At 45.3% G+C, this 27,114-nt stretch overlaps 4 protein-coding genes and 1 long non-coding RNA gene across 10 annotated transcripts in view; 4 read left to right on the top strand and 1 right to left on the bottom strand.

Annotated features, from left to right (window-relative positions):
• The window catches only part of TMEM120B (transmembrane protein 120B), a 29,107-nt gene extending 20,247 nt beyond the window's left edge, over nt 1–8,860 (top strand). The window contains exons 6-12 of the mRNA XM_083418330.1: nt 1,745–1,834; nt 3,076–3,141; nt 3,695–3,756; nt 4,959–5,051; nt 5,711–5,775; nt 7,148–7,216; nt 8,397–8,860. Of these exons, the coding sequence (XP_083274456.1) occupies nt 1,745–1,834; nt 3,076–3,141; nt 3,695–3,756; nt 4,959–5,051; nt 5,711–5,775; nt 7,148–7,216; nt 8,397–8,504 (553 nt within the window). The 3' untranslated portion in view covers nt 8,505–8,860. The remainder of the gene's footprint in view (nt 1–1,744; nt 1,835–3,075; nt 3,142–3,694; nt 3,757–4,958; nt 5,052–5,710; nt 5,776–7,147; nt 7,217–8,396) is intronic.
• LOC310666891 (uncharacterized protein) overlaps nt 1–27,114 on the top strand; it is a 160,484-nt gene that overhangs the window by 39,850 nt on the left and 93,520 nt on the right. The gene's annotated exons all lie outside the window — the stretch shown is intronic.
• Nucleotides 11,651–27,114, bottom strand: part of RHOF (ras homolog family member F, filopodia associated) — a gene marked incomplete at its 5' end in the record, with an annotated part of 31,706 nt that continues 16,242 nt past the window's right edge. The window contains 6 exons of one of the 4 annotated variants that reach the window (XM_083418418.1): nt 11,651–11,700; nt 11,802–12,717; nt 13,052–13,186; nt 14,503–14,612; nt 18,387–18,474; nt 23,910–24,083. In XM_083418418.1, coding sequence (XP_083274544.1) covers nt 12,553–12,717; nt 13,052–13,186; nt 14,503–14,612; nt 18,387–18,474; nt 23,910–24,083 — 672 coding nt within the window. In that variant the 3' untranslated portion in view covers nt 11,651–11,700; nt 11,802–12,552. Of the gene's footprint in view, nt 11,717–11,801; nt 12,718–13,051; nt 13,187–14,502; nt 14,613–18,386; nt 18,475–23,909; nt 24,084–27,114 lie in introns of those variants that run through there. The other 3 variants (XM_083418417.1, XM_083418420.1, XM_083418419.1) reach the window with 3 other exon arrangements.
• On the top strand, nt 12,685–22,511 carry LOC310666936. Its single transcript, XR_014506120.1, has 2 exons — nt 12,685–12,766; nt 22,376–22,511. It is a non-coding gene; the product is annotated as an uncharacterized lncRNA (long non-coding RNA).
• The window catches only part of SETD1B (SET domain containing 1B, histone lysine methyltransferase), a 68,788-nt gene continuing 66,028 nt past the window's right edge, over nt 24,355–27,114 (top strand). Inside the window, exon 1 of the mRNA XM_083418080.1 lies at nt 24,355–24,481. Coding sequence (XP_083274206.1) covers nt 24,476–24,481 — 6 coding nt within the window. The 5' untranslated portion in view covers nt 24,355–24,475. The remainder of the gene's footprint in view (nt 24,482–27,114) is intronic.

Here is a 27,114-nt window from a genome sequence, read left to right as displayed (position 1 = left end):
GGAGGTGCTGTTTTAATGTCACTCTCCCTCTATTTCCAGGCTTCAGGGGGAATGAGTGGGCTAAAATAGTTCTTTAAAATTAGCTGCCAAGTGGGTAAATGGATGTGTTATCAAGCATCTTCTTCCTTTAACTACAAGATTGGTGGTGTCAAAATGCCTTTTCCTGCAAGGCTGCTTTGCCACCTGTTCTACCAGAAATCCTCGCAAAATGTTGAGGGTCCCCATATTCCCAGAAAGCAATTTGAAATTGATTGCCCCACAGTGAGGTTGTCAAAAGTTTGTTGTTGCCTGTCTCGTCGTGCAAACCTGGCCATTGTTGCGATGCTTTCCGCTGACTTCAAGGCTCACCGCCACCAGTATGGCTTTTCCAGTTGATTGGATTTATCGAGATCTAATGGAATCCTTTCGCTGAATTAGTCCTGAGGCGCCTCTGCAAATTGGATCATGTGCATCTCCTCTGGCCCAAAGGCCTTTCCCTCGGATGGAATTAGCGCTGCATTTGCAAACTTGTCTGCCTGCGCGGGAGCTTTGTGTCAGCGAGTTCCTAAGTGGAGTCCCTTAAACCACGTGGCTCTGCTTTGCCCTCTTCCTTGGTGAGGGGTGTGTGCCAAAAGTGGGCCTCACACTCCTGGGAAGACCCTTAACACAGTGGAACAATTTTAGAGAGCAGATTTGGTTCAGCCATATTGGAAAACAGCACTGTGACGTCTCTTTGCTTGGGTATTGTTTACAGTGGGGATTCCCTTCATTTGTGAAATTGGGCCCTTTCTGCTCTGTAAACTCAAAGCAGCACCTTACACTTTAAACAGGCATGGCTTTGTCTGGGAATCCTGGGAGTTAGTTTGTTTAGGTTGCTGAGAGTTGTTAGGAGACCCCATTCCCCTTGCAGAGCTTCTTAGAGTGGTTTAACAGACCAGCTCTCTTCCTGGGGAACTGGGAATTGTAGCTCTGTGAGGAGAACAGGGGTCTCATAACAACTCTCAGCACCCTTAGCAAACTACGGTTCCCAGGATTCTTGGACGGAAACCATAACTGCTTAAAGTGGTATGATACTGCTTTAAGTATATAGTGCACAGGCCATGACAAAAACAGTTGCTATATAAAGCTTTTCAAATTAACCACAATGCCTTAGTCTGGGCTTCTAGTAGATTGAGGTTTTCCAAGTATGAAAATTGGAGTTGACGAGAGTATGTGTGCACCTTTGTTGGTATCTTTCCACATAAGCTTAAAGGTAAAGGTAAAGGTACCTCGACTGTTAAGTCCAGTCGTGGCCGACTCTGGGGTTGTGGTGCTCATCTCGCTTTACTGGCTGAGGGAGCTGGCATACAGCTTCCGGGTCATGTGGCCAGCATGACTAAGCCGCTTCTGGCGAACCAGAGCAGCACACAGAAACGCCGTTTATCTTCCCGCCGGAGCGGTACATATTTATCTACTTGTACTTGGACGTGCTTTTGAACTGCTAGGTTGGCAGGAGCAGGGACCGAGCAACTGGAGCTCACCCCATTGCGGGGATTCGAACCGCTGACCTTCTGACCAGCAAGCCATAGGCTCAGTGGTTTAGACCACAGCACCACCTGCATCCCTCCACATCAGCTTAGAAAGCAGCTGATTATTTACAAGATCAGAACCTCAGTATTAGTTACCTAAGATTACTCTTTACTTTGGCCTTAGTTAATGAGTTTTGAAGTGTGTGCACTTGATAAATGAAGTTGGAAACTCTTATCATTTTTTATTATTCTTGCAGGGTGACGGATGAAGTGTTCAACTTCCTCTTAGTTTGGTATTACTGCACACTGACAATAAGGGAGAGCATCCTCATCAGCAATGGCTCAAGGTAGGCCGAGGGGATATATCCATAAATTTCCTAGGGCTGACCGTGATGACAGCTTCACTCAGGGTATACCGCAGGTGAAACTGCCGCCTCCTGAGCCCCTCTGCTACAAGCGCCCAGCGCAGAAGGAGAAACAAGCTTCAGTCATTGCTGGAGGCAGAGGCGCTCAGGAACGGCGGCAGCTTCGCCAGCGATATACTGCTGGATGAAACCACCATCTCTGTCTGCCGCTCATACTGGCAGAGGGAGAAACAGGCGCTGATACAGCTTGTTCCTCCCTCTGCGTCTTTAAACTGCCCAGTTGAGGAGTACACCACTGCCCTCGCCTCAGCCAAGCAGTTTTATGGAGCCCCCGCCTGCCACCTGCGCACATGTGGGGAGGGCCTCTGTGAAACTGCTCTGATGAGGGGTGCATGGTTGCCACTGCCCTCAGCCGAGCAGTTAACGGAGCCCTGTTTATCAGTACAAAATGGTAGGATAGACAGTCTGAATCGATAGCTTAATTACATTTGTGCGCTCTTAATTATGTCCACTAGTTACAAGCTTCCTATGTTTATTTTCCGAGGTAAAGTACATCAGAAAAGGGAAAGAACAGAGAGGAGGAGTTAACTGCATATAGACTCCAAACTGTGTGATTAATAAAACCATACCAAACAGCATGAAAAATGTCAGGGAACAGATATTTTGTATATGTTATGCATTAGATTTAGGTGTCCACAAAATGTCTTGCATTACCCCCGACATTGGCCCTCTTCAGGCGTTCCAGCTTTGTGCTAAAACTTAACATGCAAGGGGAGGGGACTGGGATCAAGCGCCCTGGCTGGGCTGTGCAAAACCCTCTGGCTTCTGTTTCCATTTTCCTCCGCAAGTTGGAGGGCGAATGTCTGACACAGGGAGACTTCTATGCCCATAGGGGCTTCCTGCGTGATTTAGAACCTTGCTTTTCCCGGGTTCCACACTCTGCAGGGAACTTCCATGGCTGCAGTTCCTGGAAGGCGGTCAGAATGGGTCCGGGGGGGTGGCGCCAGCTCTCATTCCCACATTTCCCCATTGTGAGTGAAGTTGATGCTAAGCTAGTACACCTCAAGGGGGCTTATAGGTTCATATGCAACACATTTGTTTGCTAGCCTGTGTCCCATACAGGCATCAACGGGAAGCTGTGATCTGCCAGCCCCTCCCTTCTGGGTTTGCCTCGGTTAAATGTGTGAAAGTGCATACGTTAAAGGTGTTCTTTTTCTTCCCAGGATTAAGGGCTGGTGGGTATCTCATCATTACGTTTCTACGTTTCTATCTGGTGTGATGTTAACGTGGTAAGTTTCTCCATTTCTCCATAGCTTAAATGTTTGATATCAGCAGAGTGCTATAGTTTGAATATAGTTAGATGAACAATATATAATAGGGTTGTAGGATAAATGAGTCCCTGTATTAAAAACGTGCATTTAGACTTTCGAATGTCATGCAGTCCAGCCTTTCCTGGACCACTGCACTTCGGAGGTTGCAGGGAGGGATCATGTCTGATCCTCCCATTTGAAGTAACTCTGTAATGAGTAAGTTAATGAGCCAGGATGCTGGGGTGGGTTAGCCCTCTTCTAACTTTCCATGTATTCTGTCGTCCCCCCCCAAGACATGGGATGCAGGCCACCTCTGACACCTGCAGCCTGCTTCAGCCCAGTCCAGGTTAGACTGTGCTCTAGGATACCTTCTGCCTTTGTGGAAATGAATGAAGGAAATTCCATCCTGCATTAGGCTGGCTTGGATGCGTTTGTTTCTTATGTTGGGGTACAGAAGGGCACTCTCTGTGTGTGTGTGTTGAAAACATCACTTCTGTTTTCTTTTGTCTTCCTCCCCTCCCTATTCACACAGGCCAGATGGTCTCATGTACCAAATGTTCCGCAATCAGTTTTTAGCGTTTTCAATTTTTCAGAGTAAGTATGCTTTCAGTATCTGTATTAAAACACAGTGTTTTCTTGTCTCCATCCTATCTGGAGTAATGCTTTGAATGCTGCAAGCTGTGCAGCAGATTTCAGTGCGGGGAGAGCAGTGCGCATTTTACTGTAACCGGGACGGGTCACAAACTGGCCCCCTTAGGCAAGTTCCCATCAGTAAGCGCTGACAGTGTCCCAGGAAAGAGAAGTTACATTTTAGGGATTTTATTGGCTTTGTAAGCCAGTGTATGGCTCGGATAGAGCCTTTAGGACAAGGGCAAACTAAGGTCCGCGGGCCGGATCAGGCCCAATTGCCTTCTGGATCCGGCCTGCGGATGGTCCGGGAATCACTGCGTGGATCACCAATGTGTGCATTCTTTCCCTCTCCTTCACATGACGGCAGCAGTGGCACCTCCTCCCTCCCTCCTCCTGGCTTCTCCCTGCCCTGCCTAGAGGAGGAAGGGGGCTGGGCTTTGTTGGTGCCAGCAGCAGCAGCGCTTGAGCGGCTGCCATTTTAAGCAGCGCCTCTCCGGAGCCCTTTCGCATGCCGCTCATTGTCCCTCTGCCACCACCAGCCCCTGCTGCTCACAAGACACAGGTAAGCAGCCACCAGGGCTCGTCCGGTGCTGTGGAGAAGGGAGAGGAGAGTTGGGGGGGTGGCTTATAGTCCGCCCCCCCCCCAAGGTCTGAGGGACAGTGGAGCAGCCACCTGTTGAAAAAGTTTGCTGGCTCCTTCTTTAGAACAAGCTCAAATTAAATGCAAAGTAAAGAAGGCGCTCCTCCCTCCCTCCTCCTGGCTTCTCCCTGCCCTGCCTAGAGGAGGACGGGAGCTGGGCTTTGTTGGTGCTGAACAAAGGATGGCTGGAGCAATGTGGTTTTCTTAGGGGGTGTACAAATTGTAGAGTGGCAAATTTGGAACATGCAGGAGGAGAGCATTTAAAAGGGGACGGGCCATAGCTCACGGCTAGAGTGTCTGCTCTGCATGCAGACAGTCCCCGGTTCAGTCCCTGGCATCTCCAGCTAGATCTGGGAGAGACTCCTCTCCGAAACCCTGGGGAGCTGCTGCCAGTCAAAGAAGGCAGTATGGAGCTGGATGGAACAAGGATGTGAGATGGTATAAGGCCCCTGTGTTCCTGAGCATGCCACACTTTACAGGTACCTGCAGCCCTGCCAAGTATTGCAACTCCTTTTATTTCTTCCAGGTTGCGTCCAGTTTCTACAATACTACTATCAAAGTGGTTGCCTTTACAGACTCCGTGCATTAGGGGAAAGAAACCACTTAGATCTCACAGTGGGTGAGTTGTGTCTCTTGTTCGTCACATTAATTTATTTGAAGGTGCAGTGTGTTGCTAGCGCCTGCTGGCACCTGTTAGCCTGCCCCCCCCCACCTGCCAGCACCGGAGAAATTGCTGATGGAACACAGAGGATGCCTTTTTGAATGGCTTGATATGAGGATGAACCCAATGTCCTTTATGCCTTGATAGTGATTTTGGATTCACTTTCACTGAGGAAATAAGCAAAAAGGCTTTAAACTTGGAAATAATGTTTTCAAAGTGGATTTATTTCTCTCTCTGCTGAAAAGATCTAAGAGGGAGATACAAGATTCCCCCTCATATAATCTGTCTTCTGAAAAATCTATACTATGTGTTTGCAGTTCCAGGGTGATGCCAGCCTTTCGTTTCCATGAATGGAAGCAACAATTTCAGCTTCCTTAGGTCAGGCTACCTCTTCAAAGTACTTAAGAAACTTTATATTAAAATTGGCCTTCACCCCCCCCCCCCCCAGATGGTTTGGACTACAACTCGGCCCCCGGCAGCATCACAGTCATATTGTAGTCCAAACACCTGGAAAACATCAGGATGGTGACAGCTTATTTAAACACCAATATTCGTAGGTACTTTATGCGAGAGACATTGGTGTATATAACTTGACTGCGCTTTTTCCTTTTCCCCAGAGGGATTTCAGTCTTGGATGTGGCGAGGGCTGACCTTTCTGCTCCCCTTCTTGTTCTTTGGGCATGTAAGTTGGACATCAGAGCTTTGTTCACCAGTGCATTGTCAGAAGATAAGGAGAAACCAAAGAGAGTGGTAGTTTGCTGTTCATTGTAACACGTGTAGGCAAGGTTGCCTGTTCAGCTTCATTCATTCTACGAAGCTGCGTTCCCCAGATGCCCCCTTGACCACTTCAATCTGCTGAAATGGCTCTGCTACAACTGCTTATGCAATATCTGTTCTGCATTTGTTTAAAAAAAAAGATTTGGTGTAGCAACAGCCACAGTTTGGAACTCCCTGTTTATTTACACCAGGCAAGCACTTTCACTGCACTCATTTTCATTTAGGTTTAAAATAATAATAATAATAATAATAATAATAATAATAATAATAATAATAATAAAGTAATTTTTTACCAACCACCAAAACACAAACAGTGAAACCCCCCAGGCGGCTGATACATTGGGTATACAATATTCAATAATATACATATTCAATATTCAATAACATATTCAAATCAACCATATGTACACTTTTCATTTAGATAAGCCTACCCAGATATATGGTGTGCTGACAGGTGTTTTTATCTGGCTTTTAGCTCATCATTGGTTTTATTTAGTTTCTAATGTTTAAAATAGCTTTTATTGATAATATCATTTTTAAAATTATTTTTGTAATGGGTTAAGTTTTTTAGAATCAAGCGGTATATCAATTTTATAAAATAAAAATAACATACAACATAAGTACAGGGAGCGACCCAAAAACACGTCACTAAAAGGACGTAACAGGGGCGGCGGGGTGCGCTTATACGCACTCTGCCAACACGTATGGGGCCTGGGAACAGAACTCCATGCAAAGTGGTCTTTGACTGTCCTCCGCTGCAAGTACCTCCCCCTTGCACTGGTCCTATCCAATCAGACATCCATCTACTCTGATTGACAGTCACACCAGAGTCTCGTGCACAGAAAGCCTTTCCCATCAGCTGATCCTTCTTCCTCAGCCTTTGCCAACCTCCAGACATTTTGCACTTCAACCATCTCCCACCAGCCCCAGCCAGAAACCTCTGGAAGGCCCCCGTTTGGCAAAGGCTGTTCTAAGTGGAGCTGCCACAGATTGAGTCCAGAACCTTGTCGAAGCAAAGCTGTTGCTCTGCCTCAGAGCTCTCTGTGGTTCTTCATTCTGACCAGTGTAAGAGGAAACTAACGTGAACATGATCCTCAGGCCCTTTGTTTGCTTCGGTGTCCTCTAGTGCTCGTTTTAAGCAGATGCCAATTTAGGCATCCACGAGGTCTAAAATTAGTGCTTCTGGATCTTCACTAAGAATAACTGCTTAGCTTTCTGCAGAGTTAGCAGATTCTTTCTCAAGTCTCCCTTTCTTCTTTCCCCTCCCTTTCCTTAAGTTTTGGCAGCTCTACAATGCAATCACACTTTTTGAACTGTCAAGACATAAGAAATGTAAAGAATGGCAAGTAAGTGGTTTTTCCCCTCAAGTACCAATCAAAATCTCGGCAAACGGGGAGGGGGGCATTGACTGAATCCCCTTATATCAGCTGGGAAAAGGTAGCAGATGGAGAAGATGAGAAAATAGCTATCCACATTTTACTACCCATGGATATCTTGTGTTACTGTGAAAGGGGCAAAGCCAACAGCTACCATGGCTCTGCTCTGCCTTCGCAGGTGGAGGCAGGAAGGGCCTATTCTGAATACTAGCTGCTGGAAGCCACGGTGGAAGGGGGGGTACTCTGGTGTCTTGCATGTGAGGGATTTCCACAGGAATCTGGCTGACCACTGAGAGAACAGGATACTAGACTAGATGGGCCATTGGCCTGATCCAGCAGGTGGTTCTTAAGTTCTTATGTACTCATACAAGTGATCTTATAGTAGAGAAAGGAAGCTGTATGTGCCATTCTAGTAATGGCTGGTTCGCAATACACTTAGCTGCTTTAGCAGGCAGCTAATTATTAATATTGGGACGCGGGTGGCACATTGGGACGCGGGTGGCGCTGTGGGTAAAAGCCTCAGCACCTAGGGCTTGCCGATCGAAAGGTCGGCAGTTCGAATCCCCGCGGCGGGGTGTGCTCCCGTTGTTCGGTCCCAGCGCCTGCCAACCTAGCAGTTCGAAAGCACTCTCGGGTGCAAGTAGATAAATAGGGACCGCTTACTAGCGGGAAGGTAAACGGCGTTTCCGTGTGTGGCTCTGGCTCGCCAGAGCACCGATGTCACGCTGGCCACGTGACCCAGAAGTGTCTCCGGACAGCGCTGGCCCCCGGCCTCTTAAGTGAGATGGGCGCACAACCCTAGAGTCTGTCAAGACTGGCCCGTACGGGCGGGGGTACTTTTACCTTTACCTTTTTAATTCTTAATAGGGTTAGCCTATTTAAGGGGTAGCCAACCTGGTGCCCTCTGGGTATTTTGGACTACAACTCCCATCATACCCAGCCAGCATGGCCCAGTGGTCAGGGATGATAGGAGTTTTAGTCCATAACCTCTGGAAGGCACCAGGTTGGCTACCCCTGGCCTATTTCACCGTATCCTTATTGAGACAGCCTTAAAGCTTTTCCAGTGGGCTGCAAGAATGTCCTCATATAACGTCTGCCAAGTGCATAGGTCTGAGTTTGATTTCTTTATTTTTCTCCTGGTCCCATCTAGGTTTTTGTGCTTGCACTCACATTTCTGGTGCTCTTCCTTGGAAACTTCCTCACCACCCTGAAAGTTGTGCACGCTAAATTTCAGAAGAACAAAATGAAGAAATTGTGAAGACGGAAAGTCGTGCATGCTGGATGCTAGAACTCGAGGTCTGGTTTCATTTTTTCCTCTGCTGTGATTAGACTCATGTTCCAGGCAGTCCTCCCGCTTCACCAGTGGCCCTGCAATAAGGGAACCATGGAGGAAATTCCACCTGCGTTATACTGTGAAGTCTTCCTCATCAGACTTGCGAGTGCTTGCGCTCTCCAGCTGGTAACCGGACTATTTATATTTAATTTAATCCAAAGCCCCTCTGGCCTTTATATGGATATAGCCATGAGGTTGATCCATTCTAGGAAGAAGATGGATTCTCAGGAGAGAACAAAAAAGAGATGAACTATTCGGGAATAAAGCAAACTTTGATTAAATACTCTCTTTAAAGTTCCTGGTATTGGATCATGAAGGTTGTCTCTCATGGGGCCAAGTCCTGAGTACTGCTTTTTTCCAGAGCCCATCTTGGAAGCTGATAAGGCAGCCTGGTTACCCCCCCCCCCCCAATGTTTTGGACCACACTTCCCACTATCCCTGACCTTTGGTCAGTCTGGCTGTGGTTGATGGGAGTTGTAGTCCAACAACAGCTAGAGGGCATCACATTGGTGAAGGCTGGAGGGCAGGGGGAGCCAATCTGTTCCTAGACCCCCCACCCGTTCTTCACTTGCAACCAACTGAAAATGTTTTCAGTGGGCGCATCTGTTTGGGGGCAGTGTGTGTGTATGGGGGGGTACTCTTCACTGTAACCTATTCCAGCTAGACTAGACACAGGAAGAAAACTTGATTGAAATCCAGCAGATGATACCCTAATTTGTCATGAGCGTTGTTGGCATGAAGGTTGAATGAATGTTTCATGTTCAGCATTCAGATCTGTTGAGAAAGGGGGAGGAGGAAAAGGTGGCAAATAAAGAGGAGCTGCCCCAATTCTTTCCCCTGTCTCAGTTTGTATATGTCATCAAACTACCGTATTTTTCGCTCTATAAGATGCACCAGACCACAAGACGCACCTAGTTTTGGGGGGAGGAAAACAAGAAAAAAAATATTCTGAATCTCAGAAGCCAGAACAGCAAGAGGGATCGCTGCGCAGTGAAAGCAGCAATCCCTCTTGCTGTTCTGGCTTCTGGGATAGCTGCACAGCCTGCATTCACTCCATAAGACGCACACATATTTCCCCTTACTTTTTAGGAGGGAAAAAGTGAGTCTTATAGAGCAAAAAATACGGTATATACATGGAGTGCTGGCTTTGCCATGAGGCAGAGTGAGGCAGCTGCCTCAGGTGGCCAATGCTGGAGTCTATTCGGCTTCTATATGTGGGATGGGGAAGGGGGCGCCATCTTATCATTGAGCAGCAAGGGCTGGCTCTGTATACATCCTTAGTTTAAAATGCATTTTAATGCTGGCTGTGGGTGTTTGTGAAAGGGTTGCGAGGTGAACACTGACAGCGTGGCTCCTTGGTCATTTTGCAAAAGTGCCAAACCATTGAGAACAAACAACTTGGAAGGTCGTCTGATTAAGAAAGCAAGTCGCAAGGGGGAAAGTCCAAAGGAGCTGCTGGCGTGCATTTAGGGGCTTGTGGATGGGTTGGTAGGGGCAAAGTGTACCCTCGGTGGACAGGTTGAGAAGCCACTGGTTAAATAATAGGCAGGTAGATAGAGGTGGGGAAGAGGAAGCAGGTCAGTCGCAGAGCTGAAGGCTCCCTCCTCCAGGACATTTTCTCAGGAAATAGAATCTGCAGTGGATCAGATTCTTTTTTTTCAGTGTTGCTGTTGTTGTTGGCAGCCAGTTTTTAATGGGAGACATCTTTTGAACAGTGAGCCAGCAATATTGGCTTGGTTCAGTCCCACATAGGCAGAGGCACTGACCAGGTTTGTTAACCCTCTCCGTGGGTTTACAAAGGGCCTTGCACCCAATCTTCTCTCTCCCATATGGCTGTTTCATGGCTGCCATTATGGGACTGGCTGTTCGAAGGCAGGAGTGGCAAAGCTATGACCCTCTCTGCCTATTACTGCTTCCATCAGACCTGACCACTGATCATGCTGGCTGGGGCTTAGGGGAGCTGGAGTCCACAACTTCTGGTGGCCCACAGGATGGTGCCCCCTCCACATCCCAAGGGAATCAACTCTACCAAAGAGCCACTTTTTCTAGGTGGGTGGGTTAAGGAGCCCGTCGCCTGTGTCTGGTGTGTAGTAGTTGGAGAGGGGAGAATATTGACCGAACGGTCTGATAGGAAATATTTAGGGGCTGCACATGTAGGGAACTTGGCCTAATTTCAGAAGCTCATGGCAAGTGGTCAGTTTACCTAGTCCGCATATGGGTCCACCTACTCCAATAGGTTAACCCCTAGTATCTCCAGATAGGGATGGGGAAAAACCTTGCCTGGAACCTGGAGAGCTGCTGCCAGTCAGTGTCAACAATACTGAGCCCAGATGGTTCCAGGGCCTGCCTTGGTTGAAGGCAGCTTTCGATGTTCCTGCCCCTTCCAATTCTTTTGGTTTTCAAGGAGCTCTGTATTAATGATGTTCACGCGTGGAGTGGGAGATGTGCCCTGGCCACAGGAGTGTTTGAGGGTATCGTGAAAGCAAAATAGGATGCAGTGACAAAAGTATTTCACTTAGGGGTTGGCATTCTGGAAATGACAGGTGAAAGCAGCATCAGAGACAAAATCCTGATTGAAAACCCTTCAACCGACAGGCTGGTTCAGGAAAATATTTTGCTATGCCTTTTGCTGAGAAGCTTCTGATAACTCTTTGCTCCGAAAGCAACATTGTCCATTGCAAGAAGCCCAAATACTCCCTGTTCTTTCATGCCTGCTAGATATAATTAGCTGAATTCTGCTGACTGAAATCTTTTAACGAACTCTTCCCTGCACACGGTATAAACTGAGGCCGACTTTTGCCCTCTGGCACAATAGTCTTATCCAGGATATCAACTAACACACCTGCTACAGCTTTACTCATTTCTTCTTCCTACCACCACCAGCCTTTCAGATTAATACAACTATTTGTTGGTACACCGTATAAAACCCCATTTCATATTCCAGTTAAAAGTTTTTGAAAAAGAAGGAAACCAAGGGAGAGTGAAGAATCCGAATTGGCTTAAGGCAGCGCTGTATTTTTAGAAGGGCAAATTTTGAGGTAGATAGTACAAAGTGAAATAAACAAAAGCAATTTCAGAAATCAGTATTTATGGTTTACAGAAGGTGGATTGCAAGAGTATCCTATGAGGATCCACAGCTGCTTAGCAGACCAACAGCCTTCTAGATGTTGGCATGCAGCTTCCAATATCCCTGACCATGTTGGCTGGGGGGAATCTAATGACATGGGATGAGCCACGGGATCCCCATACCTGTCCTAGACCATTCATTGGACCTGAGTAATCTGTTATTTAGCCGCATAGGTTCTTTGATAGCTGGAATCTTGCTACAGCTTCTTCTGAAGGGTTTCCAATCTGCCACAAGGTAAGGTTGTGGCCGCTGAAAAAAACCACAGTGCCTTTAATGTTGCCACCACAAAAAGGGTAGAAAATGAACTGTTTAATTCTGCAAATGTTACAGCTGTTTTATTAGAGCAGAAACTGAGTTGTAGCCAATGTTAGTCCTGCTCAGAGTAGCTCTATTGAAGTTAATTCACATGACTAACTTGGGTCCATTAGTTTCAGTAGGTCTGTGCAGAGTAGAACTTTTACAGCTACAACCCATTATTTCTAGTTTGTTTTTGTTTGGTTGCTTTTTTTTAAACAAGCAAGAACTTGTGTACAGTATTTAAAAATGGCAAAAAGTTGGACCTACATACCTTACCTTAGTTGCTCCTCAACAAGTACATTTGAAACACCCTGCAAATTTCTTCCAGAATCTATATACAGAAGAGCTCGTTCCACAGTTAGCTAAAAGCTCAACCTTCAGAAGAGAAGGTTTAACAAGAAGAAGAAATTACAGCATAAAAACAAGTTGATTTTCTCATTAATATCCAAGTAGAGAGACAGGAGCAGTCAATTTAAAAGGTGAGGGGGAAGGGTTTAAAATACTGAAGAAACAGTCTTGTTTTCTGTAGTCTGAAAATACCAGATAACATCATAATATGGCACATGGCCTCGATTTTGTCTGACGCTTTGCCTTTTTGATAGCATTCAGTGCAATGTTAGCTGTTTCTCTAAAAACATCCTCAACATTTTCACGAAACTTGGCAGAGCACTCGAGGTAAATGTCTGCGTTCATCCGGCGACAAGCTTCTTCACCCTGAAAGGTAATAGTAACAAAAGGATTTCAGGAAGGAGTCAGGCCGAAGGTAAGCAACCAGAATAAGAAATAGGCATTATTTTAACTGAGTCTTATGTTAATAACAAACAGGGAGCTTGCGTGTCTGCTTATTGCATATTTGCCTAGTTGTAGAACTGTTTTTGTTTGGTTCTTGCTGGCTGCAAATGTTACGTTTTCTACTGCTGTAAACACCAAGGAGATAACACTCTCTCTCTCTCTCTCTCTCTCTCTCTCACACACACACTCTCTCTCACACACACACATATATATATAGCCAACAGGTTTGGAATCTAGTTTACAGAACTGTATTTACCTGAGTATAAGTGATTGGCTCCTGCTGAGCTGAGCGGAGTTTCCGTAGATGTTCTTTGTCCTTCCGAAGGTCTGTTTTGCATCCCACTAGTACTATGGGGATTCCACGGCAGAAATGGTTCACCTCATGGGACCACTGGCAGAGAGAGAGATCAAAGTGTTTAAACAGCTAGATGTGACAAACAAAACTGTAAATCGAGATGGAAATATTTCTGATGCTGAGCCATGAGACACAGAGAGAAGGCAGATGTTCAAGGAGAGTTTGTAAGGAACAAATATGCAACCTGGTAAAAAAGGCATCAAAATAATAGTAAAATAAGACAGCAGATTTTTTGTTCGCATTCATCTGTCTCAAGAGGCAGTGGAGTGTGTGTCGGGGGGTGAAGTCAAACCACTGCACTAGCAGCCCTTAAGTGACCTCTCCAGGTTGCAAGCCTGGGCAGTCTGTATGGAGGTCCTGGGTTGCCCAGATGTCAAGACCCCCCTCTTGGCCTCACTGATGTGTTCCAAAGGAAAGTAGAGCAATATATTTGACACCAGCTTGGCTGCAGGAAAGAGTCATACAAGATGTCATCCAGCCACCTTAGGGACTCCAGATTTGTGTAGAGTTTACTCCTTAGCCTTTTCTTCTCCTGAAGCCGTCCCACAAGGCAGCAGAGGATCAGAGTTTTGTGTCTAGATGGGCTACCTTCCTAGGTTGAGGAGCCCCATCTGCCCAAACCAATGGCTTCAAGTTACAAGAAAGGAGATTCTGACTGAACATCAGCATGAACCTTCTGGTGAAAAGAGCTGTTTGACAGTGAAATGCGCTCTCTCATAAGGTCCGTGCGCTAAATCCACCCCTCACACAGACAAATTCACTACAGTGGTACCTCGGGTTACATACGCTTCAGGTTACAGACTCCGCTAACCTAGAAATAGTGCTTCAGGTTAAGCACTTTGCTTCAGGATGAGAACAGAAATCGTGCTCCGGCAGCGCTGCAGCAGCAGGAGGCCCCATTAGCTAAAGTGGTGCTTCAGGTTAAGAACAGTTTCAGGTTAAGTACGGACCTCCGGAACGAATTAAGTACTTAACCTGAGGTACCACTGTACAGCCACCCTAGGCCACCCCCAACCTCTCTCGCCACCAAGGAAATATAACAAGCAAATAGTAAAAGAACCTACACAAATGACGCTGACACAAAACCCCACACATACACTAAGTAGAAGAATAGAAGCTTCGCCACCCAACCCCACCCCACTCACCATTTCCCCCTCCCCCTCTTTCCCCCTTTTCTTCCTAATGTAACACTAATGTCTCTCAACAAATGAAACTGATCTGTAGAAACCGCAACTGGAAAAAAGAGATATTGCACATACTTCTGTAAACTAAGGAATCTTTAATATTTATTTTTTAAAAAGCAAGAAGCCAAATTACTAGCTGCAGAACCATCTACAACACAGGTCTCTTACCTTAATTAATACATTATCAAAGCTAGTAGGGTTCATGACATCATAGCATATTAAAACCACATTGGTACTCTGGTATGAAAGTGGTCGTAGGCGATCATAATCCTCCTGCCCTGAAAGAGAGGGGAAGTAAATAGCTCTTTTTTTAACTTTCTCTAAGGGATAGTAAGAAATATCATAAAGCAGGAAGCGGCATCTATAATTAATCCTCCCTGTGGCTTTTGCCACTGATCTTCGCCTACTGAACTGGCACCACCTATTTTTATTTAATTTTCTTCCGGCAGGCATTTTAATTGTGGTTTGATTATATAGTTTTAACCAATTTTTGTTTTTGTATTGTACCTTTGCAAAGAATTTGGAGACTATTATAGTTAAGCTGTATAAAAACCTGTTTATATAAAATAAATAAACCTGAAAATGAGCAATTGGGGGTTTATAAACTTAAGGTGATGGGGACGCGGGTGGCGCTGTGGGTTAAAGCCTCAGTGCCTAGGGCTTGCCGATCGAAAGGTCGGCGGTTCGAATCCCCGTGGCGGGGTGCGCTCCCGTTGTTCGGTCCCAGCGCCTGCCAACCTAGCAGTTCGAAAGCACCCCGGGTGCAAGTAGATAAATAGGGACCGCTTACTAGCGGGAAGGTAAACGGCGTTTCCGTGTGCGGCTCTGGCTCGCCAGAGCAGCGATGTCACGCTGGCCACGTGACCCGGAAGTGTCTGCGGACAGCGCTGGCCCTTGGCCTCTTTGAGTGAGATGGGCGCACAACCCTAGAGTCTGTCAAGACTGGCCCGTATGGGCATGGGTACCTTTACCTTTTTAAACTTAAGGTGATACAATCAATATCTGCTAGTCACAGTGGCTGCATACTACCTCTAGTACTGGAGGTGGTTGGAGAGCCCTGTTGTTCTCGCGTCCCACTTACGGGCTTCCCAGAGGCATCAGGTTGGCCACTGTGGTAATAGGATGCTGGGCTAGGTGGGCCATCAGCCTGACCCAGCAGGGCTTCTCTTGTGTTCCTAAACCAACTGACTCAAGTATAACCTGGGAATATTGTTTGTAGGGAATGGGTGGAGTATTACAGAGCTGTAAGACAATATAATATTCAGAAAACTACAGTTCCCTGGGTTCCCTAGGGGTAACAATGACTAAGGTGGATGTAGCCTACACAAAAATTGAATGAGTAAAAGGAAACTCTTCTTTCTTGAATAGAGTCAAAATACAAATAAATTGTATTCTTTACTAAGCTCCCCTTTATGGTAGCCTAAAAATGCTGCCCAAGGAGTGTCTAGATCAGGGGTAGGCAACCTAAGGCCCAGGGGCCAGATGTGACCCAATTGCCTTCTCAATCCGGCCCACGGACGGTCTGGGAATCAGCTTGTTTTTTACATGAGTAGAATGTGTCTCTGGGTTATTTGTGGGGCATAGGAATTCATTCATTTTCCTCCAAAAATATAATCCGGCCCACCACATGGTCTGAGGGACAGTGGAGCGGCCCACGGCTGGAAAAGGTTGCTGACCCCTGCCCTAGATTGTAGGGGAAACTAGGAGGTAACTGCCTCATGTAATTATTCCTCAGCTGCCCTAAATGATTTAACATGTGATATCACTGTGATGTCAAACACAGAAGACAACTTCTGTTGGCCAACCACTGACAGTGGCAAATTACTGTAGAAATTTAACCTGTATGTGTTGTGTTGGATCAGCTGAGGCTATCCTAAGATTTCTGGACAGTGAAATATTATTATTACTATTATTATTAATATTATTAATTTATTTATTTATACCCCGCCCATCTGGCTGGGTCCCCCCAGCCACTCTGGGCGGCTTCCCACAAAACACTAAAATGCAATAACCTATTAAACATTAAAAGCTTCCCTAAACAGGGCTGCCTTTAGATGTCTTCTAAAAGTTTGGTAGTTATTTTTCTCTTTGACATCTGGTGGGAGAGCGTTCCAGCAATTAAAGGAGGGGAAAAACATTCACGAGGTATGTTATTTCCTTTGTGTTCCTGTGAAGCTCTGAAAGTTGCAAATCCACAGGGTGGGGGTGCGTCCACTGCTGAGTCTTTCCGCGGAACAACAGGATGCACAAAATACAGGCAAAACTGCATCGGTGCCCATCTGCACTTGTGTTAGTCATTTGGGGATTTAAGATATGGGACGGGGAAGCTGCAGCCTTCCAGATGAGATGAGACTACAGGTCCCATCACCCCCAATGATAAGAAATGGTGGAAGCTGGAGTACAGCATCCCCTGAAAGGCCACATGTCCCACATCCTCTGCTTAGAACCAGCTTTTCTGAAGTTCCCTTTGCCTGGTTGCCTGAAGGTAGTTCTCACCCTCCGAAGGTGAGCAGGTGAGTAGCTGTCTCCACAAGACCCACAAATTGCCCTGCAGTCAACCAAGAGACAAGGCAATTCTACAGAAAGCATAAATAGGTCCCTCGTGCCTCTCCTCTTTTCTTGTCCTCCCCCTTCCAGACTTTTGCATAATAATTGAGGTGGGTATGGGGAATTCCAGCAACATAAATCAAGCAAAGCAAAGCACCTTCTTGCTTGCTCTCCCCCACTCCTGTGACTAATACTTTGCCTTCCTTGATTTTCAGATATGCACATAGCACAGAGCTTTTATTTCCACCTTGATTAAGCCCCAAGTTATGTCTGCCATACCATGCTGTATTAGCTTAGTCAGCAGGAAAGCAAAGGTCAGACGATATAAACGTGTAATCTGTGAAAATTGCACAACTCTGTTATAGTAGGAGGTAAATAGCATAGCACAGCCTTTCCCAACCTGGTGCCCTCCAGGTGTTTTGGTCTACAAGCCCAATCCGCCACAGCCAGTGGACACCAAGGGGGAGAAGGCTCACATTTCGGGAGAAAGGAGATTGGTCAGGACCATACTCCTTCCAGCTATTGGCAAACACTGCGAAAGCTGCCCTAAGGGTGTCATTTGTTAGGTGTTACTAAAAATGCTTCTGTTCGCCTTTCTATGCATGCAGTCTGCAGCAGTAGTTCCTTTTGTGGAGCTCATTAGGTGGCCTTTGGGAAGCCACTGCCTCTCTGCCTCAGTTCTCTCATTTGCAAGTATGAAAATACTTGGCAGGGCTGTTGAAAGGTTTACTGAGAAAAAGCAAAACTCTTTGAACACTCAGAACAGAGCTGTACAAAATGCCAATGTTAGCAGTGAGAGGCTGAGAGCTCATGGGGTTTTACCTTGATGAGGTCTGTGTGGCTGTCTGCTTGTTTTTAGAGGCTATGCATGGGCATCCCAGGCTGCACCAAGCCCCACCCAGGTAATCGACCCTGGGTATAAGATGAGTAGAAGCCAACTCTGTGTGCAGCAGCAACTCCCACTCCACCACTTTAGGTCATTGGCCTCACAGCAGCAAGAGGTGCAAAGATGATGGTGAGGAGAGATAAAGCTTGACACATAGGCCAGAGATCTTGGTGCACAGAGTTGTTTGTGACAGTCCTAGATTATTAGCACACATATGCGCCACTCGTTCATTCTCGCTTTCTGTGGGGTCTGGGTAAAAGCTGGATCCAGAAGAATTAAAACGGAGCTCATGGACTTGCATTATATTACACAGGTTCTTGCCAGAACCCATAACATTCAAGTTTGTACACTGCACAGTAAAAATTGCAGATCCAGTGCATGCCAGCACCACACAATCATTAAGGTGTGGAGCTTCATGATTTTGACATAGGATGACCACTGGAACGTGGGCTTTGCACCAAGGAAATCCTCAGTGGTGCCACCGTGACTGTGAGAACCCTGTTAGTTTCCCCAGCCGTTCATCATCTCCCACCAGCCCTCTCTTGATCTCTTTTCAGCCACAGCAGGAAATATTGACGTTGCTGATACATGCTTTTTTTTGGGGGGGGGGTGAGATTACCTGCAGTGTCGTATAAGTGTAGGATCACTTCTTTTTTGCCCAGAGTGATGCTGGTGGTGTATTTCTCAAATACTGAAGGAGCATATTGCTGTCAATGAAAGGGAAGCACAATATTGTGATGTTCCACACAAACCTGTCCCTGCTTAGCTTAATGAGCAAGGTACTTTAAAGTTCATATTTTCCTTCTTTTTTTGCAAAAGTTAACAACATCAACAAGAACAACAACAATAATAATAATTTTTATTTATACCCCACCCTCCCTGGTCAAAACCAGGCTCAGAGCAGTTAAGATTATGTATAACACATTAACATAAAATCAGGCAATCAATTAAAATACTGTACATCTTAAAATCAGATCAGGATCATAGAATCATAGAATCATAGAATCATAGAGTTGGAAGAGACCACAAGGGCCATCGAGTCCAACCCCCTGCCAAGCAGGAAACACCATCAGAGCACTCCTGACATATGGTTGTCAAGCCTCTGCTTAAAGACCTCCAAAGAAGGAGACTCCACCACACTCCTTGGCAGCAAATTCCACTGTCGAACAGCTCTTACTGTCAGGAAGTTCTTCCTAATGTTTAGGTGGAATCTTCTTTCTTGTAGTTTGGATCCATTGCTCCGTGTCCGCTTCTCTGGAGCAGCAGAAAACAACCTTTCTCCCTCCTCCATGTGACATCCCTTCATATATTTGAACATGGCTATCATATCACCCCTTAACCTCCTCTTCTCCAGGCTAAACATGCCCAGCTCCCTTAGACGTTCCTCATAAGGCATCGTTTCCAGGCCTTTGACCATTTTGGTTGCCCTCCTCTGGACACGTTCCAGTTTGTCAGTGTCCTTCTTGAACTGTGGTGCCCAGAACTGAACACAGTACTCCAGGTGAGGTCTGACCAGAGCAGAATACAGTGGCACTATTACTTCCCTTGATCTAGATGCTATACTCCTATTGATGCAGCCCAGAATTGCATTGGCTTTTTTAGCTGCCGCGTCACACTGTTGGCTCATGTCAAGTTTGTGGTCAACCAAGACTCCTAGATCCTTTTCACATGTACTGCTCTCAAGCCAGGTGTCACCCATCTTGTATTTGTGCCTCTCATTTTTTTTGCCCAAGTGCAATACTTTACATTTCTCCCTGTTAAAATTCATCTTGTTTGTTTTGGCCCAGTTCTCTAATCTGTCAAGGTCGTTTTGAAGTGTGATCCTGTCCTCTGGGGTGTTAGCCACCCCTCCCAGTTTGGTGTCATCTGCAAATTTGATCAGGATGCCCTTGAGTCCATCCTCCAAGTCGTTGATAAAGATGTTGAATAAGACCGGGCCCAAGACAGAACCCTGTGGCACCCCACTAGTCACTCTTCTCCAGGATGAAGAGGAACCATTGATGAGCACCCTTTGGGTCCGGTCAGTCAGCCAGTTACAAATCCACTGAGTGGTAGCATAGATGGATCAGAATAAAATCCAATCAGATGGCAACCCGCAGATTAGGGCTGGGGACCTTAAATACTCACCAGGCCCAACTGTTTGTGCTAAACTTATATGGGCCTGTGAGAGAGAAAAATCTCATCCAGATTTTTAAACCATAGTAACTGAGTTTCTGAAAATAATATGCTGCATGTGTCTGTTTTTTCTCAACAGATCCTCAACCTCTTGAGGATATAACTTGTGTGTTTAGGTTTAGGAATCACACACATCCATGGCACTGAAATGGAGCAGATTTCTAGACCAAGGTACCCCTCCTGCCAAGATAAACTGCAGCTTTCTCTGGTTGGCCTGCAGGGAGAACAAGAAGTTGGGCAGAGGAGCACGCCCTCAAAGGGGAGGCGGAGGTGGCTGCTTCCTATGGACTAAAATAGAGCCACACATGCACAGGGGCTAAGTGAGTTTGCATCCCGCATGGTGTTCCTCTTCCTTTATTTGGCATAAGCCTTGGCTGCAGGCCATAGCATGGTACACTGGTTCTGCCTCTTTAATCTCAGCCTTTATATACCTTATTGATCACTGTTCTGCAGATACCGCCTTATCAAGAGGTCAGTTCCACACAATGCAGAATTGAGCCTTTAGTGTTGTGGCACCTGCCCTTTGGAATTCCCTCCCATTGAACACCAGACACACACAGTCTCAGTTGTTTCGGCACCAACTGAAGAATTTCCTGTTTCAATAAGACTTTTGAGTTGAGATCTTTCTCAGTCTGCCTCTGCACTGGAATTGTTTTTAATATTTTTGTCCTATCGCTTATTCTTTGCTGCCCTGGGTTCCTTTGGAAGGAAAGGGGGGTATACAATAAACAAACAAACAAACAAGCAAGCAAGCAAGCAAGCAAGCAACCTGGGAATTCAGCATAACCTCCTTCACACACTTTATGGCCTCCAGAATCTTTATTCTCATTCACCTATTGTTGCCATAGGGTCTTTTTAACACATTGACATTTGCCAAAATATCTGGAGGGGATTGGGTTGGAAAAGGTTGCTAAGCGGATTTACTTGTGACTAAATTTCATTGGATTCAATAGGCCTGAGAAGTTTTTCTATTGGGTTGCAGCCTTCATTGCATTTTGTGAAAGACACATAGCAAGACTTTCTGGGTATTTACTGATGGAGTGAATTTTGAACTTGAAATTACTATTCTATTACTATCACAACCTCCCTCAACCCACCAAATTGTGCAATAGTGACATTTATTGCAAAAACCATTATTTATGTAGCTGGCAAACTGGCACAGTATGTCCTCAGGGTGGGGAAGCAGTGCTGGGAAGGGTTTTGTGACATCTGAAAATTACTGTAACGCCTGTACGCAACTCTAACCTTCAAATGTGCTAACAGCTAAAGCTATGACAGGAAGGACGTCATCTGCACATCCTGCCACTATGTGGTTTAGATATGAGTTGAAGAGCTGCTTGAGACCAACTCTAGCGGAAAACCCCCAACTTATACTGAAAGCTGCAATTCTGGCTGCCATCCTATGCAATAGCCTTTGCCAGCCTGGTACTCTCTAGTTGTTTTTCATGGGGCGGATAGCACTTGTAGTCCAAAGCAGCTGCAGAACAACAGGTTGGCAAAGGCTGATATACTAGACTAACTGACCTAACGCAAGCTATTTAACTGCTCTGTTTAAGGGATTTTCCCATCTGAAACAAGCCTTCAAAAGCCAACCCAACAAATATGGGTGATGGAAAGGTTACATTAGGGGCTTTTAGTTTTTTAAAATGAATGTTATGAACATTCTCTCTGTTTTATATACGTTATAAAATGAAATTAAAAATATATTTACAAAAAAAGATTAAGAGCACCTCAGAGATTGAAGCAGAGTGTAAGATGAAGGTAGGTAAAGCAGCCAGAAAGCCAGAAAGATGGGAAGGCAACCAGTTGATCAAAACCCAGGACAGGGAGAAAATACAACTTGGGAAAATGACCTGGTGGAAGTAACATCTACTCCAGGAAACATTAGAAGCAGTTGCTGAACATGGAAAAGGCCCACTCTTTCAGAGTGAGTGCACAGGATATGGAAATGTTTGTAATATTAGAAGGAATTGCCCAGCTAAAGAAACTCAGTGCAGGAAGAATTTTTTTAAAAAACAGCATTTTACTATCACATGGGAGATTATTTTTGGTATTTGCCACTTGCAATTGTAGGTGCTATTAAGATTGTTCAAAGAAAGGTGACACGTCTCAGAGATGCAAAAAGTGTCGTCGTCGTAAATGGATGACATCCATGGCACTTTATGCAGTAGACCATGACAAAACACTGGCCGCCATCTTTCAGACTCAAGCTAAAAAAGTATAAAAAGAATCCACCACGTCCTTATTTGGGGGACCAGAACAAGAAAGGTGATTATTTCCAGAGGCCCAATCTGAAGAGTATAATGAGGCTGACAAACCCACAACGGTTGGTGCTGATGTATTTGTAGCCATGAACAGGGTGGAGTGCAATGACAACTACATGGTTCAGAATGGATGTCTGTTGAATTGTGCAACTTAATTTTTCCTTAATAGAAGAGACCTTCCCATGAAGCTCCACAATGGCCACTGACGCTTGTGAGTGAAAAGGACGTAAAGATGTACTCGGCTTGCATTCCTGCTGTGCAGACTTCTCTGCCAACAGCTGAAAATATGCCGCGACCTGCCATCTCTGGACGATGGGCTGTATAAAAATTTAATAAACTATTAAAAAAAATAGGCTTCACCAGATCCATGGAGATCCAGGCCTTCAAGAAGTCTTGCTTACGTTAGAAAATATCAGGATGTCCTAAACACCTCTGAAATACTTAAGAGATGACTAGAAAACACTTTGCAGACTATGGAGCTCTGTGTCGTTGTGCCACAATCTAATGGCATCATGGTCTAACCAGATGCCACAAGCAAGCCAAGCTGACAGGTATGGTGGGCTGGCACTGGAAAGGACATAAAAAACTCTAATCCTGTGGGCATGAGGGATCTACTTCTATGCTTGTTCCAATCTACCTGAATTGTGTTGGGATGGAGGGTCTAGTGAAGAGGGAGTTTACAGTGGTACCTCGGGTTAAAAACTTAATTTGTTCCAGAGGTCCGTTCTTAACCTGAAACTGTTCTTAACCTGAAGCACCACTTTAGCTAATGGGGCCTCCTGCTGCGCCGCAGTCGCACAATTTCTGTTCTCATCCTAAAGCAAAGTTCTTAACCTGAGGTACTATTTCTGGGTTAGCCGAGTCTGTAACCTGAGGAGTCTCTAACCCGAGGTACCACTGTATTTGTTGCTAACCCTGAAGAAGGATTTCCATAGAAGACTGACTTTGGGCAGGTGTCTAGGATGTGAGATTTTAGGTCAAGGGATACATCTTAGTGCTACACAGCTTTTGTGAGGAAGGGGCCCACTTTCTCTTTTTCCACAGGTGTTTGGGCTGGCAAATTGTGGATATTCTCAACTTTTGATCAGTCTCCTAATCTCTTTTATTCTCTCCCCCCATCCCCTCTTTTGGTGGAGTGGGTTTTTTGTGGTGCTTTTTTGTGGTAACCTTCTTTGAGGGTGAAATAAATTAATTGCAATATAAATATTGGAAATACGTGTTTACTTTTTTTTATTAAACTCAAGATTTTTGGTTGGTGAAGTGGGGGGGGGGGGAGAAATGTGTGTGGAATTTAACGCTTCCTTTTTCTTAGAACATCTTGTCATACTTTCTGCTCTTCGTCACCCACATCTCAGGGCAGCTTTTTCACTTTGCTAAATGACAAACGCTGGGTTTGGATTTTCTAAAAAACTTTTTCTAATACATTCCCTCTCTCCCTTGCCCGCCCGCCCGCCGAACGGTGAACTTGCATCCCATCCATCCTGGCCTTTGGGCAGCTGGGTAAAGTAGCCCTCCCCCCTCGCCAGACCCTAATGGAAGGTTCCACCTCTCACTTTTCCTGCTATTGGCCCCGTGGGCGAGACCTGCCTGGTCCAAAAGGTTCTCTCGCGGGGGGGAGGGGGGTTCTGGCGGAAAGTTCTGGAACCCGAGAGGGAGAAAAGGCGGGAAGGGCTGCGATTGGCTGAGGGAGGGCCCCTACTCACCTCAGGGAAGGCGCCTTCAGCGAAGACCAGGAGCAGGGATGTTTTCCCGCAGCCCCCGTCGCCCACCACCACCACCTTCAGCTCTTTCTTCTTCTTCTTCCTCCCACCCTCCGCAGGCGGGCGCTCGCCTTCCTCCGAGTCCCCGCCTGGCACGGAGCCGTTACCTTCGGCCATGGGGCGGCTTCTCACGCCGCACCCCTTGGAAGCGCGGGAGGAAAGGGGCGCCTCTCTGAGGGAAAGGCAGCCCGGCGGAGCCCCTCCGTCCGTCCCTCGCTCCCTCCCTCAGCCCGGCAATGACAGAAGCCGGCTCCGCCGTCCTTCCTGCCGGTTCAGAAGACAGAGGAAGAGGCGAAGGATGCGGTCAGGCGCCCTCTCCCTCAGCGCAGCTCTTGCCTCAACCGCTAAAAAACACATTAGCTGCAACCCCAAACACACACACACACATGGAAAAAGTTTTATTGTTGGTGGTGTGACATTGCGGCCCCAAATGCGCACAGGAAAAAACGACAGCAAGGCAAAAGTCTCCGCTCCCGAGGAGCTTACAGTGTAAATGCGACTTTGGAGAGATGGAGGTGAGCGGTAAGCGGCATTTCACTTTAAAATGTATGCCCACATACCTGGAAGACCATTAAATGTGTGGAATTTGTTTTTAGCTAGCGGCAGCACTTTTAGCATGGTCAGAGTAACTAACTTGTGGATTTTTTTTTTAAATTTTCCAAAAATAAAATACAATTACTGTAGTCAAACATTTTCCAATATACGTTTCCTTAGTAATCGACTTCCCTTGCATGGTTTCCTCAAAATTATCTATTGCTGCTGCATATTATAATTAAGCTATACCTTTTCCCCCTCCGATTTATTCTCAGAATAACAGTAACTGCTGAGCTTACACCAAACCTACTAGAGTTTTAACATCTTTACATTAATATTTTTAATAACCTACAAACATTACCCAATCCTCCTTGAAGGCAGTCTCATCTTGTCTCATCTTAATTTTACTAGTTAAGTTTACTAATTCAGCATATTCCATAAATTTCAACTGCCACCCCTCTTTTATAGGTGCTGCATCCTCCCAACATTTGGGGGCATATAGCACTCTCACTGCAGTAGTTGCATACAGAAATAAATTCATTTGAGTCTTTGGTACATCTGGTCCAGTTATCCCTAGGAGAAAAGCTGGGGTTTTTTTTGGGGGGGGGTCCTCTTAAATATATTTTTTTATCTCATTAAGTTATCATCTCCCCAAATCCCTTAGCTATTCTACAAGTCCACTGCATACGAGATATGACAAAGAAACCTTTTGTTTCTTTACATTTCCAACACGTACCTGATTCTGACTATACATCTTTGCTGGTTTACTTGGTGTAAAGTACCATCTATAAATCATTTTAATTTGTGGAACTGTTTGACCACAGTATGTAATGATGGCAACTAGCACAGTTAGCTTTCAATAAGGATTAAGATAAATTCCATTGAGGTCTATCTGTGACTGTTAGATGTTTATCTAAACTAAGGAACTGGTGACTCCACCTTGCTTGATCTGATCTGCATGAGAGACCACTTGAAAACCCCATGTGTGCCACCTTGAGCTCCATAGAAAGGTGGGCTATAAATGTATGAACGCAAGTAAATTCATTGTTTAGTGGCAAGATAGAAGATCTGGGATTAAAACAGGATGGTCCTCTCTTTATGCTTATTTGTGAGAACCACTCACCAGGCTTGCTCTGCTTTGAAAACAGGTTCATAGTTGGGGAGGTGATATACAAGGGACTTAGTATCCCTATATGTGTTTCTCTGTAAAATTAACTTTACCCCTTTGGAAGACTTCCTCACAAATCCAAATATTCTGAATCTCTAACTGTTCAAGATAATAATATACCGTATTTTTTGCACCATAACACTCACTTTTTTTCTCCTAGAAAGTAAGGGGAAATGTCTGTGTGTGTTATGGAGGGAATGCCTACGGGTGGCATGCCTACGGATTTTCCTCCTCTAAAAACTACGTGCGTGTTATGGTCGGGTGCGTGTTATAGAGCGAAAAATACGGTAAATAGGGGAAGTTGTTAACACTGAAATATTATGTAATGGCTACAGAAAAAATAGACCCTAGTTCTGAAAACACAAATTGCAGATTTCAGAAACATTGGTTGGCAGCTACCTTTGGAAGCTGTCCAGACTTCTACTCTTGAAATAATAGGCAGTGGGAAGGGGGGGGGGTAATAGGAATCACACTTCTTATGAAACTGCACCACCCAACAGAGTGTAAAAATAATGGTGCACATTTACAATCTCCATGTGTGTTAGCCACTTTTTGTTCACACCATTAAAATACCAATGTGTCAATATATTTTTTATTTCTTCAGCACCAGAAGGTAACATAACTTTGACAAAGCACCAACCATTCTGTAGTTACTCAAACTTCCACAGGGGGTCACTTAGGAACCTATTCAGCTATGTGGTGGGTAGTTGGGATCATAAACAGTAGTGATCCAAACTAGCGCTGCTGAAAACCCAGATTTATGTTGTCTCATTTCTCAGTATAGGAATTTCTAACATGCTGTTTCTGCAATATATGCAGTGTTTGAGGCAATTTAATTTTATTAAACCACATAATAATTGGTAAGTTCCAGAATGCAGTTGGTTTTTTCCTACTCAAGGCGGCTAGTACCCAGTATGAAGGCATTCAAAACTCACCTGTTCCTGCAGGCTTTAGACCTAATTGGAACACATTTAATTGTGTACATTCCCTTGCTTTCTTGAAATTTTTGTTATTGCTTGCATTTTAGTATTTAAAGGTTGACTTTATTGTTAACTTTCTTTGATCCTATTAATGCAGAAAGCTAGGATATAAATATTTTAATAATATAAAAATAAGGTTTTGCGTTAGAGGATCACTCATTAGGCAGAATTGGAGCTGCAACCTTTTTATCGATTTTAAAACTGCTTAATTTATTAAAAAGGCACCCCAGGTGAATTGAGGAACTTAAAAAGTCTATGTTTTTCATATAACTATTTATGAAAACTGTTGAAAGTCAACTGCTGAGAACGCATTTAATCACTTGTCTAAAGAAAGATTGGTTGATAGGATGGCACCATAGAAACATGCCCTCCCTTCAAGTCTCAAACCAGGGAAGGGGTCTTCTGGGATGGCATCTATCAAATAAGTCTTCTTAAACAGATGAATTAAGTGAATTCTGAGCTGCAA

The sequence above is a fragment of the Podarcis tiliguerta genome, assembly GCF_965153285.1.
Source record: "Podarcis tiliguerta genome assembly, chromosome: 16".
In the NCBI taxonomy this organism is placed as follows: domain Eukaryota; kingdom Metazoa; phylum Chordata; class Lepidosauria; order Squamata; family Lacertidae; genus Podarcis; species Podarcis tiliguerta.
This window is presented reverse-complemented; position numbering and strand designations above follow the sequence as displayed.